The following is an 18,026-nucleotide window of genomic DNA, read 5'->3' as shown; positions in this document are numbered from 1 at the left end:
TGTCATTATTATTTTTCATCCATTCATTTCAGACTTATTGCTCTATCATTACGCCATTGGTCCATATTTAAAATAAGTCAGCTCAGTTTTTTAAACAAACTTTCATAGTATAGTCTTCTCCGACTATTTAACAAATATCACAAATGCATTATTATTATTATTATTATTATTATTATTATTATTATTATTATTACTATTATTATTATTATTATAAATAATAATAATAATAATAATATTTTCTGGGGGGAATTGTCGATAAAAAAGAGTTCGTTTGGTTTTTTGCCGTGCGTACAAATTACACAAAGAAAAATTGCATTTCCGTTTCCTTTTTTATTCTCAAAATCAAATGAACATAACAAAGAATGGCAAGAATGATTGCTTTTTTCCCCAGCAACTTTAACTATGAAGTTATAAAAAGCAAATCAAATGAAACATATCAGCAATAAATACATTACATCAATTAATCTCATCCAGTGAAAGAAACAAAAAAGACACACATCTGAAGATACAAAAGAAAATACAAAAGAAGGCAGCAATGATGGCTACATTAAATAGGCTATTTGTATGGAATTGGCAGTACTACACTAGCAAACAAAGCAAAACTATATTGTTTATGGTATGAAAACAAAAGTCTCGTTTCTGAAGCCTCTGGCTCGTGTATTTTAAAGTGCACATTATGAACTTTTGAAGTTGCAAAAAACAAAATACATTAGCCTATACAAACAAATTCTCAATTAAAAACATAAATCACAACAAAACTCATATCAGAGCTACAAAAACATGTCTTTACATTATCAAATATAAGTAGTTATTCATGTGTTTTTGTGGAAGACAGGTTTTTTTTTTTTGGTTGGAGAGACGTGGGAAATACCCATGGCAGTGCTACATGCGACATGGCAGAGGGGTCTTCCAGCCACGTCTCCATGGAAACTGGAAATTATAGGATACAAATGTATTGGCAGAACCGAATTAGGCCTATCTCACATAAAAAATAATCTTTAGACGATGTAAAATAGAATTATTGTTAAAAATTGAATATGATTTTTTTTTTCTGAAAAAGCAATTCATTCTTAAAAATGTATTCTGTCAGCAACAGACAGGTGAAGGCTCGGGAGGATGATTGACACGGTTTATAGACATTATTTAGCTGTAGGCTAGAGTGAAGCTTTAATGTAGTCTGTTAGATTTATTTATAATTATTTAAAAAGAAACAGCGTGGTGATGGTGGGTGGGTAGCTTCAGTTCTGACAGGTCGTCTTCTTCACTTGAGTGAAGCTCCATCGCTATTTCATCCGAGTCACTGAAGTGGGAGTGCGGGGAAAACTCTCCGTCGCTCCGGGGAGACTCTTTCCTTTCGCTTCCGAACTGCGAGCTGCCTGCCCGGGTGGAGGAGGACGGAGGGGAGAGCGAACACATCGCTTTTTCAGCTCTGGCCGAAAACGAACTCTCGTCGAAGGAAGACCGGAAAGGCATCCCGCTGAGGTGAACAGGTAAGCTACCACCTGAGACACCCGCCGCCGACCTGCAGGTGGTGGGAGACGGTGCAGCTCTGTCCTTCGCCCCGTCGAAGCCTACCGTAGATGAAAGCATAATGTCACACTTTGGCGAATGGTTATTGTTGGAGATGTCGTTGCTGCTGCTACTGCTGCTGCTGCTGCTGCTGGAGGAGGAGGAGACCGGACCTTGGAGCAACTCAGCAAGGGCGTTGATGTAAATCTGCGCCATCTGCAAAGTTTCATACTTGGAGAGCTTCTTATCGTTGTCAAACGCCGGAATGACGCTGCGCAGCTCGTCAAACGCGTGGTTCAGCCCGTGCATGCGCCTCCTCTCGCGGGCGTTCGCGGCCACTCGCCTCTGCCTCTGGATCCCGTTGACCGGTTTGCTGGACGGGGCTCTCTGTCTCACGGAGGCCTCCTCTTCGGGCCCGGTGATCGTGCCTTTAAGGCGGCACAGGTCCCTGACTTTGAGCGAGGAAGAGGAGGGGCTCTTGGCAGACTTTCTGTAGCTGGGAGGGCTGGGATGGCCTGGAGACCCCGGGGAGTTGCTCTCTGGAAAATGAAAACAGAAGTTCAGCTCCTGATGTGGACTGACAACAACCAGTAACAACAGAAATCAAATCAAAATCAGACCAAACCATAACAGTGTTTTAACTGCGTAAACTGTGAAGAACAGCAGTGCTACTTCTATCCATTTCCAACTTTTGGTGCATGCTCTGCTCCTTAATCCTGCTGCCTGTTGCACGTGATGTTTACCAAAGTGTTCAGTTCATTAGTGGCGTCTCTCACCGTGATAGGAGCCGGTACTCGGGCAGGGCGAGTGCCGCAGGTATTCGGGTGAAGTGGCGTGTGCCGCGCAGGTGCCGGAAGACGGAGCCAGCCAGGCGCGTGGGTCACTGCCGCCGTCCACGAGCGTCAGTCCAGTTTCGTAGCGGGACTCCTCGGGTTGCTTCTCTCTGTCCGCCGCTCCCGGGCTTCCGCAGCCGTGATGCTGCTGCTGCCTCCGCGACTCCAGGGCTGCCACCTCCAGTGCGCTTTTGCCCCAGTTTTCAACAGTTAGGACATCCATGTTTCCTTCCCCCCAAACAAAACAACTGATTCCGAAGAAAACTGGGAAATGAAAAGTTCTAGGAGGCGCGCGCTGCTGCTCCGCTGTCGTACTGTGTTGAATATGACTTGTCGCGTGCGGGACTCCTTCTCTGGTGTCTCGAGGCGCGGCGTCGGTTTAAAAAGCGGCACGCGTCTGGAAGCCCCCCTCCTCGCGCTGGTCGCGTGTTGACGTCCAATGAGAAGTCTCGGTTAAGCCCGAGAGAGGTGATTACGGCCCCCCCGAAGCCCCGGACTGTTTATGATAACGTTACGACCGGACGGCTGTTTAACGCAAAGGGAGGTAAGGGGACCCTCCCACAGGACGCACGTGCAAGTGAGGTAGGGAGCGTGGACAGCGCGAGACAGACGCAGCCTACATGCATGGGACAGAATTCCTACCTGTCCATGCTACATCTGAGACATGACAGAGGGGGGAGAAAAGGGAGGAGAGGGGGGACTGGAGAGGTTCATTTGTCTCCTTCATCAGTGTAGACTATTCCTCGCTTCTATAGGAGCAGTTAAACCTGATTAATTCATAACTTTCCACCAAAACCACCCGACGCTAACGTTTCAGCTAACACAGAGGAAAATATATCACAGGCATAGTTTTAATAGCCACTAGCCTATATGGTAAGTGTAAGACGAGTAAATTATATATATTTCTCTTATTTTTTCTCGAATAACTGCATTTCATCCTTCAACAGTTGGCTTAAAAGTACGAGTAGGTATGTTGTAGAAAATGAACACAGTATTTGGGGTGAGTAAAATTTGACCAAAAGCCAGTTAGGAGTAAAAAAAAAAAAAAAAAAAAGTCAAAAAATGTTGTCATTCCTGGGGCTCTCGCGCCCATTGTCAATTCATTCATTCATTCTAAGATCATCTCCAGTTTCCATTTTTCTTTTGTAGCGGCTCTAAAACCTTTTGATCCAGCTCTCGGAACGCCCTGTCGGTAAAAAAAGGGCTTCACAGGGAACGGAAACATGAGCAGGGGTCTCGCGCTCAACACTGTTTCCGTAGCCTACTGACACGAGCTGCAGAGGTACACACGCGCACGCACGCACGCACACACACAATCTTTACAATTTGAATGTGGACACACGTTGAGGGCATAGACTGTAAAACTGCAGGAAGGGAAGAGGAACTTTACACAAATTACATGTTTGGGTAAACCACCTGAGGCCTGCTGATCAAAGCTACCATGCTTACCGAGATGCAAACTTTAAGGCTAACCTGACAAATGAACAATTGGGCTAATTGCTGGGTTCCAATTGGCTGTTAAGCCTAATTGCCACGGTCGATTTGGCATTAGAAGGACAGAGTCTGGGCTACATACAGTAGCCCAATGTGCGCGGCACAATGATCAAGGGGGCAAGGTTCATGCACTCGCCTAGTCCAGACGTTGTGTTGGTAGCATAAAATAGACAACTAAAAATGTGTTCAAAATCACAAATTGTGCATAAACAGACTTTCTTAAGTATTATATGGGTTTTGTTTCATTATGCGGCAAAACGAGCCTCCTATGGGTAACTGAAAATTGTGGGAAAATGCAATTTGTGGGGAGAAATCCCATAATTTCGGGAGATAACCTGACATCAATCTTTTCTATTTTTATTCATGTATTCATCATGGGGACGTCTTGCGGGCTAGAGGTCTGGCGCCGAGCGTTCGCCCCCTCGTCCCACCTACAAGCCCCCCATCCAACGGGTCGGGCCGGGCTCCTGAAGCTACCGACAGGTTGGATATTGTAGCTGGCGATTATTAAAGTGTCGCGGCCACAATGGAGACTCTATGTTCCATTGGTCACGCCTGGGGGGCTCCTCGAGGGAGAGGGGCGGGCTCCCATTCCAATGCGCGAGAGGAGTCTGCGTGCTGCCCCTTCTCATTCCCATCTCCCGGGAGACCGGGGCGCGACGGGCACGAGACTGGAGTGAGGGGAGCTGGACAGGGATCTCAAAACGTAACTGTAGCCTTCCCGAAATTCACTCAGTCCAAATCTGGTGCTGTTTTAGATGACCCAAAATACAAGTGCAAAGGTTCTTGTCTCTGAGCCACACTGGCCAGAAAAAAAAAATCAAGATCATGAAGAAATAGGTGGGAAAAAAAGTCTCCTCACTTCACACCTTCAAGGGAAACACTGCAATGTTCTGAATTTTATTCATTCTTACTTTAGTTGACTGTTTTAGTTGGCATCGACATGTATGGCCTTAATATATACTTTAAGTCTAAATTAACATCAACCCAAGCACCTGCATTATTACTTACTTGCTGTGCATCACTACTATTCCAGTCATAACACTTTCACTTGGGTAATATTATGAATGCAGACACTTTAGCCCACTTATAATAAGGTATTTCTACACTGTTGTTTTTTCATGACCCTAGCAGCTTATATTTTTGTCCTAAACATCAGCCAGAACAATTGAAATGCTGGTAAACTTTCATTAACAAAAAGCAGGGGCCAATGATTTTAGACTACTCTCCATTGGGTTAAAATGACAGAAAATCAGGACAGTGACTAAAACCAGGAACATTAAGGTGCTGAATGTGATCTCATATCATCAGTTGAAGTTGGATGTCACTCACTTGTGTCCAGTCACCATAAAATATTGATTTCTTATATTTATTTACAATAGTTTTCACAGTTCCTCACTGCTGTTTATCTCGTCATTGAGGACAAATTGAGTGAACTCTAAACCAGAGATATGGAGCTCTCAGACACTTTGTTGGAGCTTAATAGTGCCACTATCTGGTCAAAAAAGCTACTACAATGCAATGGTCCAATGAACTTGACAGCAGTCGTCCTCAGCAGTGTGTCTATCCAGCTGTTAACAGCAGCATACAAGCCTTTGAAGTGAGGACCTATTTGAAGTGAAAGACACAAAAGCTCAGCTCAGGCTTGAACTTAAAATCTATTTTGCACATAAAATCATCTCACATCAGCAAAACCCATTTAAAATTTTACAGTAGGTGTTTGTATTCCCCCTTAACTTTGATCCAATTTTCCATCCTTAAATCTCTTTGGCATAATAATTTGCAGCTTCAATGTGTGAAATCACTCCATAATTAAACTGCATCCTGTTGGCACAAATGAATTTCATTTACTGATCTGTTCTGGATCAAGTGACTCTTGTAAAATTTAGAAAGTTCAAAAATTACACTATGACTTGTAGTTAACAACCCCCACAGGCTTTTCTTTATTATAATTTTGATCCATAACACCGGATTTTCTTTTTTGAAATATCAAAACAGTTGTGCTTTGCAGTCTGATTCATGTTGATAAGTCAATCCTTCTAACAGGAAAAAAAAGAGAGAAAAGCACGACTACTTACCCATATCTGCATCAACTTACCAGTAAGCTATGGCTTGTAGAGAACGGTACTGGGGAAAAAAAATAAAGACAAACCATATGTACAGAAAGTCAAAACTGTAGAATGAAGTCTGCAAGTGATTTACAAAGTACTCTTTTGGTTGCAGTGCCTCTGTTCACCCAAACATGCTGAACCTCAAGGAATACAGGTTTGGAGAGACATGAGGAAAGTTTGACCCCTGTATCACACAGAGCAGTGAAATTTTACTGTAATTACTGCCAATTTGTTGTTTTTTTTTCATGTTAAAGCTTGAAGCGTGACATGTATTTCATGGTTGTCTAGATTAGCAAAGACAACAAATACCATCCCACTGTAGAAAACCTGTTTATTAGACAAATTATACACAGAAAGCTTTGCCACTTGTAACAGAGGCCCCAGTTTGTTCGGTTTTTGAATAATATGCAACACATACAACAAAATAGGCCTATATTAAATACTGTACATCATAAATTTTTGAAAATTATCAAGTAAATCCTGTAGTTTTATGCATGAAATTAAAAATGTTAACAGATAGCAAAACAGCAAGTTTGTGCATGCTTTCTTTTTAGTGAACTTGCCACTTTTTATTTAGCCAGCAAATGAATAAAATGAACTCAGGATGGCATGAGAGAAGCAAAAAAGTTTGTGTATGTGTTTATGTTTACCATGGGCAGGACGAGGGAAACCAAATGCAGTAACGAGACTGCTCAACTCAACACTAAAGCTCAACATGATATACTCTTTTCTTTTTGTTAAACAAAAATAGCATCAACATGTAAAATATACATTTTCATAATGTCTTTCATTTATACTAAATAAAATTTTTAAATGTCTGTGTCCTATTTGTCATTCAATAGCCATACTGTAGCCTAATATAAGAAAAGAATGCCTAAGAATGCTTGCTTCAAAACACTGTGGCTTGACTGAGTTCTCTACACACAACATTTTGCAGTTTTAGTTCTTAAAGATAACAAACTGAAAACTTGTTCTAAACTAACATTATCAATTATTAATACAGTGTTAGTGTAAAAAGTTTGGTTCCATTTTACCAACCCACCCCCTAATCCACAAAATATTCCTTTCATGTTCTTAATGTACCACTCCCATTACCCACCCCGAAATGCACCTTAATGGTCTCATTTTAATTGGCACTTTAAAAAAAACACGTCATATAAACAGTACCCTTAACATGAGAGATATGAAATAGAAACATATTTTGGACTCATCGCGTAAAAAGGCAGGGTTCCGATGGCCGTTGACTCTTCCAGACATTCCCATGACCTACAGCACAACCATTGATCCGCTGCTCTTACATGCTTCCAGTACACGTTGATATTTTGGGTTTGACTGGAAGCTGGGAGGGTACAGCTAGCTAGTTGACATATAAGGCTATAAGGCCTGTACTGAAGACGCTGTTGCAATGGCTTCTCCTCAACATCAAAATCAACTCCATTTCACCACTTGAACCTGATAAGAAGTGATTAATGACCTTGAATATGACATGACGCTACAGAATGAGCTTTTATCTTTTAAACACCTGGGCCATGGTTGCACTAAAAATTAAGCAAAACAAAGAAAAATCCAAAAATAGAAGTTTGAATGACTTAATGATGCAAAACCAGAGACTACAGCACTCATTTAGCAGTTTTTCAAAGTTTGCTGAGAGGAAAAAAAAACAATTAGACAGCTCAGAACAATGTTATTTTTTTGTACTTCCTGACCAAAACACATTCCACGCATTAAAATCTATTTTTTTCAAAAACAAAATTCAATAAAAGACATATAATAAGCATAAGCTTTTTGAAGTCTTTCAGCTTGTCTTTTATGTTTTTTTCTTTCTTTTTTTTTTTTTAGTCTTTAAGCTGCTTTTTATACCATCCCTTTTTCTGAGAGTCTGATTAGAGGATCTCACCTTGACTTGAAAAGCAGATAGCACAATACAGGTGAGAAAAGAAAAGGTCAGATCTACATACAATCACTTACAGGTCTGCGGGCACTGGTACAGTGCAGTGGGATTGACAAAGAGTTTAGTGTGCATCAAAATGGTGAAAACAGTTTCAAGCTGATGCACCAAAATGGCAGAAGTAGTTTAAGATCGATGCACCGAACTGGTGATTCTACAGTGTCGTACTGTTGCACTGTCATGGCATTTCAACAGTTTTCAGACCGATGCACCATGAAGGTGTCAGGATGTGTTCAGCTGTAAAGTCTTAGGTCTAGTCAGGCCACCATGTGGACACCATCTCGGAGATGATTACACATTTAGAACCCCAGGTATTGGTGAAAGAACACCAGAGAAGAGAAAACTGAGTATGGACTCCCACATAGTGAAAAGGCAGAGTAAAACTGGAGAAGAGGAATCTTCCAATATTCACGGAGATGGGGGGCCTGTTCAAAACACTACAAGGGGCTGCTGTATGTATTCCCAGGGCTACAGACAAAACTATATGTTATATATGCCTTCACAAAATAACTGCCCGATAATTACTTATTAGTTAGAGCCCCTTGGAGTTGTTTCATGGCTACAGAGACCACCATTTATCCGCCGATAACAGCCCTGGAGCTAACAAGAACATAGAAGTATTTCCTGGTGTTGGACTAGTATAAACTGAATCCTCCAAGGGGGGTTCAGACAGTAGTAGGACTCAGGTCATGTAAGCAATTTTCCATTACATGAGACATTCCTCATGTTATAAAACAAACAATAAAAAAGACACCCTTTCACACATATCCCCCAAAATAATCCCCCAAACAATCACAAGAACAACAACAATAAAGCAAAGATTCACACCCCCCCTAGCCCTGTCCCTTCTTGCACCTCACCAGTGTGGTTTGCAGGAGGATAAGGAACACCCCAACAGGCCTCCACCTCCTTCGTTTTCTCCACCAACAAAACAGACACCCATTGGAAACACCCAAGCAGAAACTGAAAACAGAAAGATTCCTATGTACACAGATCTCTATCTTCGGACTTTTTTCGCTCAGCCACAACGTATTTGTTTTACCACCCCATGATTGACTAACCACTTCACCTCTTCCTTCTACTCTCAAAACCAACCATATCCTTTAGCAACTCCTCATATGGAGGTGCCCCTGTCTGGATCATTGCCATATCCAAAGTTGGGTCCAGGACCTGTGGGCTGGTACGGGATGGAGGACATTGTTTTAATGGGGCTGCGGAAGAAGCCACCATTGGGAGCCCTCTGCCTGAAAGGGCCAACCCCGCCAGTCCGGTGGTCCTGGAGGCCGCCTCCGCCACCGCTACCGAAACCAGCAGAAAATCCAGCGGCGGCTTTGGCAGAGAGGCTACGGCTTAGGGTCTGGATCTGCTCAGGGATGAAGGTGGTGGTGGTGATGTGGGTGTTGCGGAAATCACTGATCTGCTCGAGTGCCTGACGAGCAGCAGGCAGCGCATCCATGTCAAGGGGTGTTAAATCGACGGAAGAGGTGGAGAACTGCTTGTGGGGGCTTTCATCCTCGGTGCACAAGCTGTTAACCCGGCGGTGTAGGTGCTCCAGGTCGATCTCCTTATCGTCCTGCAGGTGGGGAGGGGCAGGAAAGGAGCAGAACGGAGAAGAGGACGCAGCAATGGGAAATGGATGAAGGGAAAATACGTTAATGGGAAGGGAAATGGAAAGAATATGTTGGAAAGGCAGGATGAAAAAGGGATGGGATTGGTGAAAGATCCAGAGATAGTGTTTAAGCATGGGAGATTAGGATGAGGAGAAAGGGAGAACAGAGCAGTAGGACAGGATAAGAGTAATGGGAACGTGGGAGAAAGGGGGTGGAAAGAAAGATAAGAGGGACAAATCGAGGAAAGTTTGATAAAGGAAGTAAGGGAAATACAGGGAATGAAGGAAAAGGAGTGAAGGTAGAGGAGGAAGGAAATGGAGAGAGCAATGTAGGAACCAGAGTAGAATATGTACAGAGAGGATATAGTTTGAAAAAGGGGACACGGATGGGGTGTAATTGTATTCATCAACAGGGATGTCATTCATCCAACCAGTAAAAATGGAGAGTAAAGATAATTATAAAACCAAGAGAAGGTTGTTGAACAAAGCAGATGGTAAAACGATGAGGGTAAGACAATGTGCAAACATGTCCAAACAAAGGTTTTTGCACAATTAAAAATGGAATTCAAGTTGCAGTAATTACAATTGTTAAAGGTTAAAATGAGAATGATGCAAAATCAAATGAGTAAATTTTTGATTGTCACAGGGAAACATGGATGTGACAGGAAGTGGGGTGGAGCAAAGAGAAAGGAGGGGAAAGATGGAGGGAAAGACAGAGAAGCACACTCTGAGCTGTGGTCAGGATATTGAAAAAAGAGAAACATACACACACTTCTACAAGGTCTTTAAGGGGGTGCAGATAATCTGGAATACACACAGAAAGCACACTGCTGTCATGCTGTGTGCTCTGGGATTCCAGGGTGCTAGGTCTATAGTCAAGCAAGCATTACCATACACTGTCTAGTGTTAAACTTTGAGTGCAACTTATTCTATGGAAGACAGTCTAAATATTCAACAACACCTTACTTATGCTTTTTTTTTGGTCTGGTTCCTCTTATTTACACAGCAATATGGCAATTGTATGAAAAAATAATTCACATTGAGACGGAAATCTCATTTTCAAGTGAATTCATAGCAGGACATAATTCATTGCTATAGCTGCTTATGTGCTATGTATCAGTTGTGTCATACAATGCAGATGATTTAACTAAAACATGGTTTAAACAATCTTTGCAATTCCACCTAAAACACAGAACATACATTAACTTAAGCTTTAACTTACAGTATAAATTAAATGAAACTTATAAAAAATTACAAAGCATACATTATATGTCTATATTCACATATGAATAACTTATCCATAAAGTCTAAAGGATGGTAACACTCAGTGAGAGGTGTGTCATGCTTTTACTGCGTAGGGTAAGGTGGACAGTAGTGCAGGGCAGCTCAGTTTGCAATGAATGAGGTGAGCATATAGAGAGGAAAGGACTCAGGTGAACAGTAGGAACAGTACAGGGTGCTGTGGAGAGTTTCCAAAATTTTGACACATTTTTTTTTTGCATTGTCCACATACACGTGGCAATGTGCTTCTTCTGGTTTATGGGAAGTAAGGTAGGTACAAGTTTTCTGAGGAGTCTTAGAGGTAGGTGGGGGATAGTGGGAGGGTGTCACATAAGTTGGTGTTTCAGGCTTTGTGGGTTTTGTGATGACAGGAGTCACATCACTGGGGGGCAAACACAGATTCACTGACCGTGTCCTTTGGGTCTGGGGGTTCTGGAGGGGCTCTGGCCCTACTGTGTGTAGCTCACGGGCAGAGGGGACCAGCAGTGGTGCCCTCTGGTTACCATCTAAAGGAGGGACAGTGGGGGGAAGGAGAGAACGAGGGGGCGCTAATGTTTGTCGCGAAACTATCATACACAGACTAAAAGTTTGAAGGAAGGGACATTGTTGGGGTTGAGTTGGTATTAAAAGAAATGAAAGGAAGTGAAAGAGAAGAGTGAGTCACAAATGGTCAGTCTGCTGGCTGTGAAAGGAGACTAAGGCGTAACTACAAGGAGTGAGCAAAGGGGACTAAGGCATGGAAAAGTAAAAGGTTTGTGGCAGGACCTGACTGCGCTTATAGTATATTGTTAAGAAAAATGTCGCATTTTCCTCTACAAAATCACCCAAATAATCCTAAGCTATAATTACATATTAAAACAATAAATGTATGAAATATACATCATTGTGTGATGAAAAGGCCTCATTTGGAGAACAAAGCCAAGTTTAAACCACAGAATGATTTTTGGCTTCATTTGGAATATGAGGTTTTGCAATAATCTCTATGTAATATAAAATAAATATCTCACTGCAGACTTTTATCTGGATCTGTAATATTACAAACATCTAACTCCCATCTGGTTAAATATGATGCTCCATTTGCCTCTACATAGAGAGACAGCACCCTCTAATGGCAAAAAGGCATTATTGCACACATAGTCAACTGGCAACGTGCCAGGTAAACAAACATTTAAAAAAGAGGTACTTTTGCTTCTAACAGAGAGCTTTGCTATCGTGCAAATACCAAAGTTTGAACCCAGCTCCCTGATGTCTGTCACTTCTTGTAATAAACTATCATTCATATATCATGACATTTCAAAAAACATCTGTCTACAGGCATTACTAACCAATTCTTCTATTTCTATCTTCTATTGTATGTATAACCTTGGGGTGGGAGGTGAGGTGGTGAAGGTGGTCATTCTCATTTTGGGGGTGAGCTCGGAGGGGTTGGCGGGCTCATAGGAGTGCTGCACGATCAGAGCGCAGGGGATGTCGCAGCATGCTGGGGGCTGGTAATGGGTGGCGGTGGGGGCAGTGGTGTTGGCGGTGTTGGAGGTCTGGTTCTGGGTCTGACTGGCCAGGGCAAGAGGGTGCTCGTTGGGGCTGTGAGGACATGTCTCGGCAGCTTGCCTGGCAGATGGGCCATCTGCCTGTGTCTGGTGTGAGTGTGTGACGTACAAGTGTGTGTGTGTGTGTGTGTGTGTGTGTGTGTGTGTGTGTGTGTGTGTGTGTGTGAGCGAAAGGGTTGAGAGGAGAGAGTCAGAAAGAGAGGTGATGGCAGAGAGATGTGGAGTAATTCATGTGTTTTTGTGTGTTTGTGTGCATGCAAGTTGGTGAAATTAAAACAAGCCCCAAACAAAAAAGAAAAACAACAAAACAAAACAAAAACAAACAGACGCACAGGCAGACAAACAGCAGACGGACGGAGTCAGAAAAGGGATGAGTGACAGACAAGATCAGGCAGATGGAAGGATGGTAAGGTGGAGAAGAGAGAAGTAAATTGGAGAGACAGATGGGCGGGGGGTGAGCAAGAAGAAAGACATGGCAGTCAGTCAGCACACACAGTTAAGCAGGTCGCTCTGTGCTGTGTCCTTAGAGAGACATTCACACAGTCTTTATATACCTGGAAAGGTGAGATGTTTAAATGCCATTTTGTATTGCTCTCTCCCTTTCTCTCTCTCTCCCCCTCGCCCGCTACACCCCTCAACACAGAGTACTTATCTACAAAAACAAAACAAAAAGGCAATACGAGAGCTTTGAGCCACAGTGACACATATCGTTAGATAGAGTTAGAACGAGGAGACTGGCAATTCCCATCCAAAGCACAAACATCCAAAAATATAAGCCAGTTTTGTGTGTACCAAAGAATTTGATACACAAGGAAGTGCCAGCTCTTCTCATACTAAATCTACATGGATCATATGATATATCAGACATGGTCAAAACCACAGATGTTACCATTATGGAAGAGTTCTGACAATGATAATTGTTTTTATAGTTACTCTCAATCTTTAATTTTTGAAGATGAGATTGTTCTCACTGACAGAACTCTTTCATATAAACCTCTGGTTAAACATATATAAATATATATATACAGGCCAAAAGAGATAAAGCCATACAGCTGCCCTGTTATGAATGAGATGTGCTTTAGACACTTGTCGAGAAATAGCTTGTCAAAAGCATCAACAGCAACGTCGAAAGTAGTGTTCAGGGCACCTTGATCGATTTTCCATCAGCTATACAGTACTATCATTACAAATAAATCCCAAAATGACTTCAGATGCTTCTGAGCACAATGAAAGTGTAGCAATAGATAGAACATGATGATCTCCAAAAAATGCAGGTACAATGCATGTTTATTTATTAGAAAATTTAAATATACTATCAAAGATCCTACGATAATAGGAATCAGTTTCAGGGAGACTCTTAACACACACTTATATGCCACTCCCCTTTATGTTGTGTACATTATATCCTTGTGAAATGTGCTCAGTCATGATACACTTCTTATCACTAGTCAGCTCTATGGAAGGGTGTGTTTATTTGTGTTTGTGAGTGCATAAGCCCGATAGAAATACTCAGAAGCAAACACCAAGAAGCAGGCTTGTAGATAACAATGTCAGCCATTCCACAACACAGAACTGTAGCACAAACACAAACACGGACACAGTCAAAAGCAGTTAGCACACATTATGAATGTAGAGGCATGTACATATACAGTATGTGATTGTGCATGATGTAGTGTATATATAAAAGACACAAAGACACAAACACAGTTTAGTTGTGTTAGAGTTTGAACAGTGGATTGTGCGTTGTCATGTTTGCAGAAAGCGAGTGTGGGTGTGTGGCAAGTGGCTGTGTTGCTACAGCCATAGAAATTGATGGATGAATGTGGCGATGATTTGTGCCAGTGATTACAAAGTGTAAGTGAATTCCATCCATCTTGAAGATAACCTGATTCTTGCTGACGGGAAAAGGAACAAACTCAAACTACCTGGACTTTATGAAGCACGTTTAAAACAAATTGAACAATGTATAGCTTGCATTAATGGGCTTAATGACACAAAGTTTTGAGCATTCCTTATTTTGATGCAAGCCAGGGCATGATGGAAGAGACGAGCTTAATATGAGGCAGTGATAATGTGTCTGCATGCAGGTGTGAGGGCGAACTCACTGGTGTGTGTTATTATAAGAGCAGTGATACTGGGGGAAGCTGTTTGCCATCATCAGGGAGGACAAATGAGGACATGGATGTAATTTTCTAATTACAAATCATTAGCACCCTAAATGTGTACTTTTGCCTACATAATCTACAGGTCTTGTTCAACAAACATCTGTGAAAGAGCAGATCTCGATGACATAACTCTACTCAGTGTGCATTAATTCAGATTTTATATTTGTGCACTTGCTGAGAAAATCATATAAATCACAATGAGCTTGATATTAGACTGAGTTCTCTATACAGAAAGTCTATATATGTCTGTGTTGGAGTAGGGCACTGGAGGCAGTCTTCGTGCCAAGTCTGCACTCCCAATGCATCTTCCTGGTGCCAGTGTCATACTCAGCCAAGTTTTCTAAGCCCACGCATAAAGAGAGGGTCACCAGGCTTTCTGATTTTATGTGAAACTTGCAGAAAATGCACAGAGAGCCACATGCTTTTGGCCCATCGTGACAGTCTCAAGTGGTTTCAACATTCACAGTGACAGGAAGATGGAGGCCAACGAGTTTTTCATTTAAACTGACAGAGAGCAAAGTGTCTGGTGGAGTTAATTACAAGCTTTATGGTTTGCTTCACTTTATTAATTTAACTTTAGGAAGTTGGATGACTTTAAACACACTAGACTTACTCCACTGGCCATGACTAAGGCCAAATTGCATGCAGCGGCAGAGATTTCCCCAGTCGATAAATTGCAACATATGCAATTTATCTAATTAGCCGCTTTGAAGTTGACTTAAATTTGTCTTCCTTCCTCCACTGAGTCAGGACATGCTGCAGTGGTCCCAGCTTGACTCTCTCCTGCTCTGTTCTCAGCAGCCATCTTTGCAGCTGGTTGAACCGTTTGAAACATTCAGCACAGATGGTGATTTGAGATCGGAGTATGGCATTCCCACTGTTTTCACATATATTATGACAGAGCTATTTAAGAGGAAATAAGAAATAATACCTCTAAGTTTGACGAAGTGAGTTCTGTCTTCAAGTTATCTTTACAAAAAAGCAGTAAATCTTAAGGGCAAGTATGAGTGAATTAATTTGTACAGTATTGCCACAAATGCATTTCATTTTGTTCCATTCCTTTGTGAAAAGTGGTGAATTAAAACATAAGAGAAGTTCAGATCCTGCCTACTTTTTTGCCTACATACACCTGGTCATTCACTGAGCGTGCCTCGCAGATTGTTGGTTTCAGAAAGTTACTTTGTCTGATGCCATTCTGATGTGGAAAAGATGAAGGTGTGGAAGTTGTCAGATGCTGTTCGATGGTCCGACAAATGTTTTGTTTGACTCATACTGACTCCTTTATGTTCAGTTGTTGCTCTGGGCAAACCTTAGGCAGTATCAACAACAATCAATAGGTCAATGCTGTGACAGGGTGAAGGATAAATGTCAGGGGTCAACCATCAAAAACAATCACGGTTGACTGAGCCACCTGAATTATCACGATGGGAGCACTGAAGGAGTTTTTCTAATGATGCTCCATAAGTTTGGACTGAACTCAGAAATCCCATTTGTTTTACTCCCACCATTTCAATGCTTTGTTTTGATTTATATTCAAATAAAATCTCACTCTCTTGTCTAAGCATATGGAATGAAACAACTTTAAATTTGCATATCTATACCATTGACTCTCAGTGAGCTATTGGACTTTGGTTATATTTTATCCATATAATGGGTTATGTGTCAACACAAATTACATATACGACCACTAAATGGAATTGTATATGAAATGCATCCATATGTGACTTCTAAATCAACAGCAGCGTCCTCCCTGTGACTTTGACTGCCTGATGCTCTTATACGTGACACCTTGAACAAGATCTACAAAGAGAATGGGAGACGACTACCATTTAAATCCCCGCTGTCCTTCCTACTCACTGACGCGACGCCACTCTTATGCTCAGTCAGGGGCTGATTCCACTGGCTGCTCTTTGTGGCTAATGAAGATAGCAGGGGGCCAGTGTGTTTGTTTGTGTTTAAGCTGAACCACACTGTGCTTAACATGACTTTGGGTTCATCGTCTTTGTGGCTGCTCAGTGGTAGACATGACTACTGGTCTGAATGACAGATTAAAGCTGCTAACTGAGCAGGGAGTTGGAGGTAGGGGGTATGTGGTGTGTGTGTGTGTGTGGCTGCGTGTGCACTGAAAAAAAGTTTGCTTAACAATAGATAAGAAGACACTGTCAGTCAGTTACATGCCAATGATGCATGTGTTGCAACATATAATGGAGACCCTCATATTCAGGAAATCATTAGTATGCCATCCACCATCCACAATTTTTAACTGCTTAGACACTAAATCTACTAAGATGTGCAATCACTGTTTCAGTTACACCCAGTAGGATGCAAACATGCTGGGCAAATATCTATTATCTGATTTACCAATGCAATTAGATTGTAGAAAATGAAATTATGGCAGAAATATTAAAGAAACTAAATTAAGCTTAAGCAGATTGGACTGCAGTCAGCTAGCTCTTGAACATGTTGCTCTAGTCTCATTGCACTTGTAGTCAGCTTCATGACATATTACACCAGATGCACGGCGAACATGAACACAGCAAATTGCCTGCTATGGAGGGGATCTGCATGCAACCGTATACCGCCTGCTTATCTAATCCCAAAAGTGCACAAATCCCTTCGTAACATCTTCAACTCTAGCCTTAAACCGAAAGCATGTCTAAAGAGAAGAGAGCAAGGAGTGCAAATGAAATTAAACAATTAAATAGATCAATGCACAAACAGTCCAAAGGACATGTAATAAATGCAACTAATTATTGGCTGCTGTTGATCTCGTCCAAGCAGTTGCAGGTGGTGTGTTGAACTGCAGTAAACAAAAACTTCCAGACATGCCTCTGCACATTATAGTTGATGATTCGCATCACTTAAGTCACAAACCATCTATTTGTCTGCAATAACTCACAAATCTAATTTTTGTTGGTGGTAGTTCATCTGCCCTTCATGTCAAAGAACATCAACACTCACAGTCACATCATTCCCTTCAATGAAGAATACATCTAGAAATTTAAAATTGCAGTCATGTAGTAATGCAATAATTTAGGATGAGATATAAATGTTCGCTCATTTGATCATTTGGAACCAATGGTTGATAGAGTTTTCATGCTGAAACTTTCCTCTAAATCACTTTCTATATGACTTCTGTTATTGGTCTTTTATCATGAAAAGTAACCTGATCTGTCTCTAAATCATCCTGGGTCACAATTTCCATTTCCCATCTGATTGTCATCTTTTCTAATTTATTCTTATTGGGACTGTAAAATAGCAGAAAACCAAAGATTAAGGAGAAGTCTTGCTTATTTCTGCTATTCAGATTCATGCACAGATGTTAAAACAGACATCCCAAATGTGTGTAATGGTCAAATTTTTACTTTTATAACATGTGTCTTAATAAGCAGGCAACGATATTTGGAAAACATTATGTTCAAAACACCTCTCCTTTGGCTGTCAGTAAATTGGTTTTATTTCTATAAGGACTGAATATTTAATGATAGGTGAGGAAACCGTTCTGCATTAATTCTCTGAAGTCATTATC

At 41.5% G+C, this 18,026-nt stretch overlaps 2 protein-coding genes across 6 annotated transcripts in view; both read right to left on the bottom strand.

Moving 5' to 3' along the window:
* Window positions 1-321: 321 nt before the first annotated feature.
* atoh1a (atonal bHLH transcription factor 1a) lies at window positions 322-6,140 on the bottom strand. The gene is made up of 2 exons (XM_023275762.3): window positions 2,286-6,140; window positions 322-2,048 (listed from the first exon to the last, which is right to left on the bottom strand). Exons 1-2 carry the CDS (start codon window positions 2,563-2,565, stop codon window positions 1,201-1,203), a joined length of 1,128 nt encoding a protein of 375 aa, XP_023131530.1. The 5' UTR covers window positions 2,566-6,140; the 3' UTR covers window positions 322-1,200.
* A 124-nt stretch (window positions 6,141-6,264) lies between these two features.
* grid2 (glutamate receptor, ionotropic, delta 2) overlaps window positions 6,265-18,026 on the bottom strand; it is a 529,256-nt gene continuing 517,494 nt past the window's right edge. The window contains exons 16-18 of one of the 5 annotated variants that reach the window (XM_035950732.2): window positions 12,148-12,419; window positions 11,195-11,365; window positions 9,211-9,468 (exon numbers count right to left, since the gene is read on the bottom strand). In XM_035950732.2, the coding sequence (XP_035806625.2) occupies window positions 9,363-9,468; window positions 11,195-11,365; window positions 12,148-12,419 (549 nt within the window). In that variant the 3' untranslated portion in view covers window positions 9,211-9,362. Of the gene's footprint in view, window positions 9,469-11,194; window positions 11,366-12,110; window positions 12,420-12,886; window positions 12,985-18,026 lie in introns of all 5 variants that reach the window. The other 4 variants (XM_035950733.2, XM_055011389.1, XR_004847816.2 and 1 more) reach the window with 4 other exon arrangements.

The sequence above is a fragment of the Amphiprion ocellaris genome, chromosome 6 (genome assembly GCF_022539595.1).
Source record: "Amphiprion ocellaris isolate individual 3 ecotype Okinawa chromosome 6, ASM2253959v1, whole genome shotgun sequence".
Taxonomy (NCBI): domain Eukaryota; kingdom Metazoa; phylum Chordata; class Actinopteri; family Pomacentridae; genus Amphiprion; species Amphiprion ocellaris.
The sequence above is the reverse complement of the archived record's forward strand: the minus strand, read 5'-3'. Positions and strand labels throughout refer to the sequence as shown.

Bases quoted from the DNA above. Each gene is read 5' to 3' on its own strand.
- atoh1a (XM_023275762.3), bottom strand. From the start codon at position 2,565: ATGGATGTCCTAACTGTTGAAAACTGGGGCAAAAGCGCACTGGAGGTG. The intron at 2,049-2,285 runs GTGAGAGACGCC...TTCATTTTCCAG, and splicing joins GAGTACCGGCTCCTATCACG to AGAGCAACTCCCCGGGGTCT.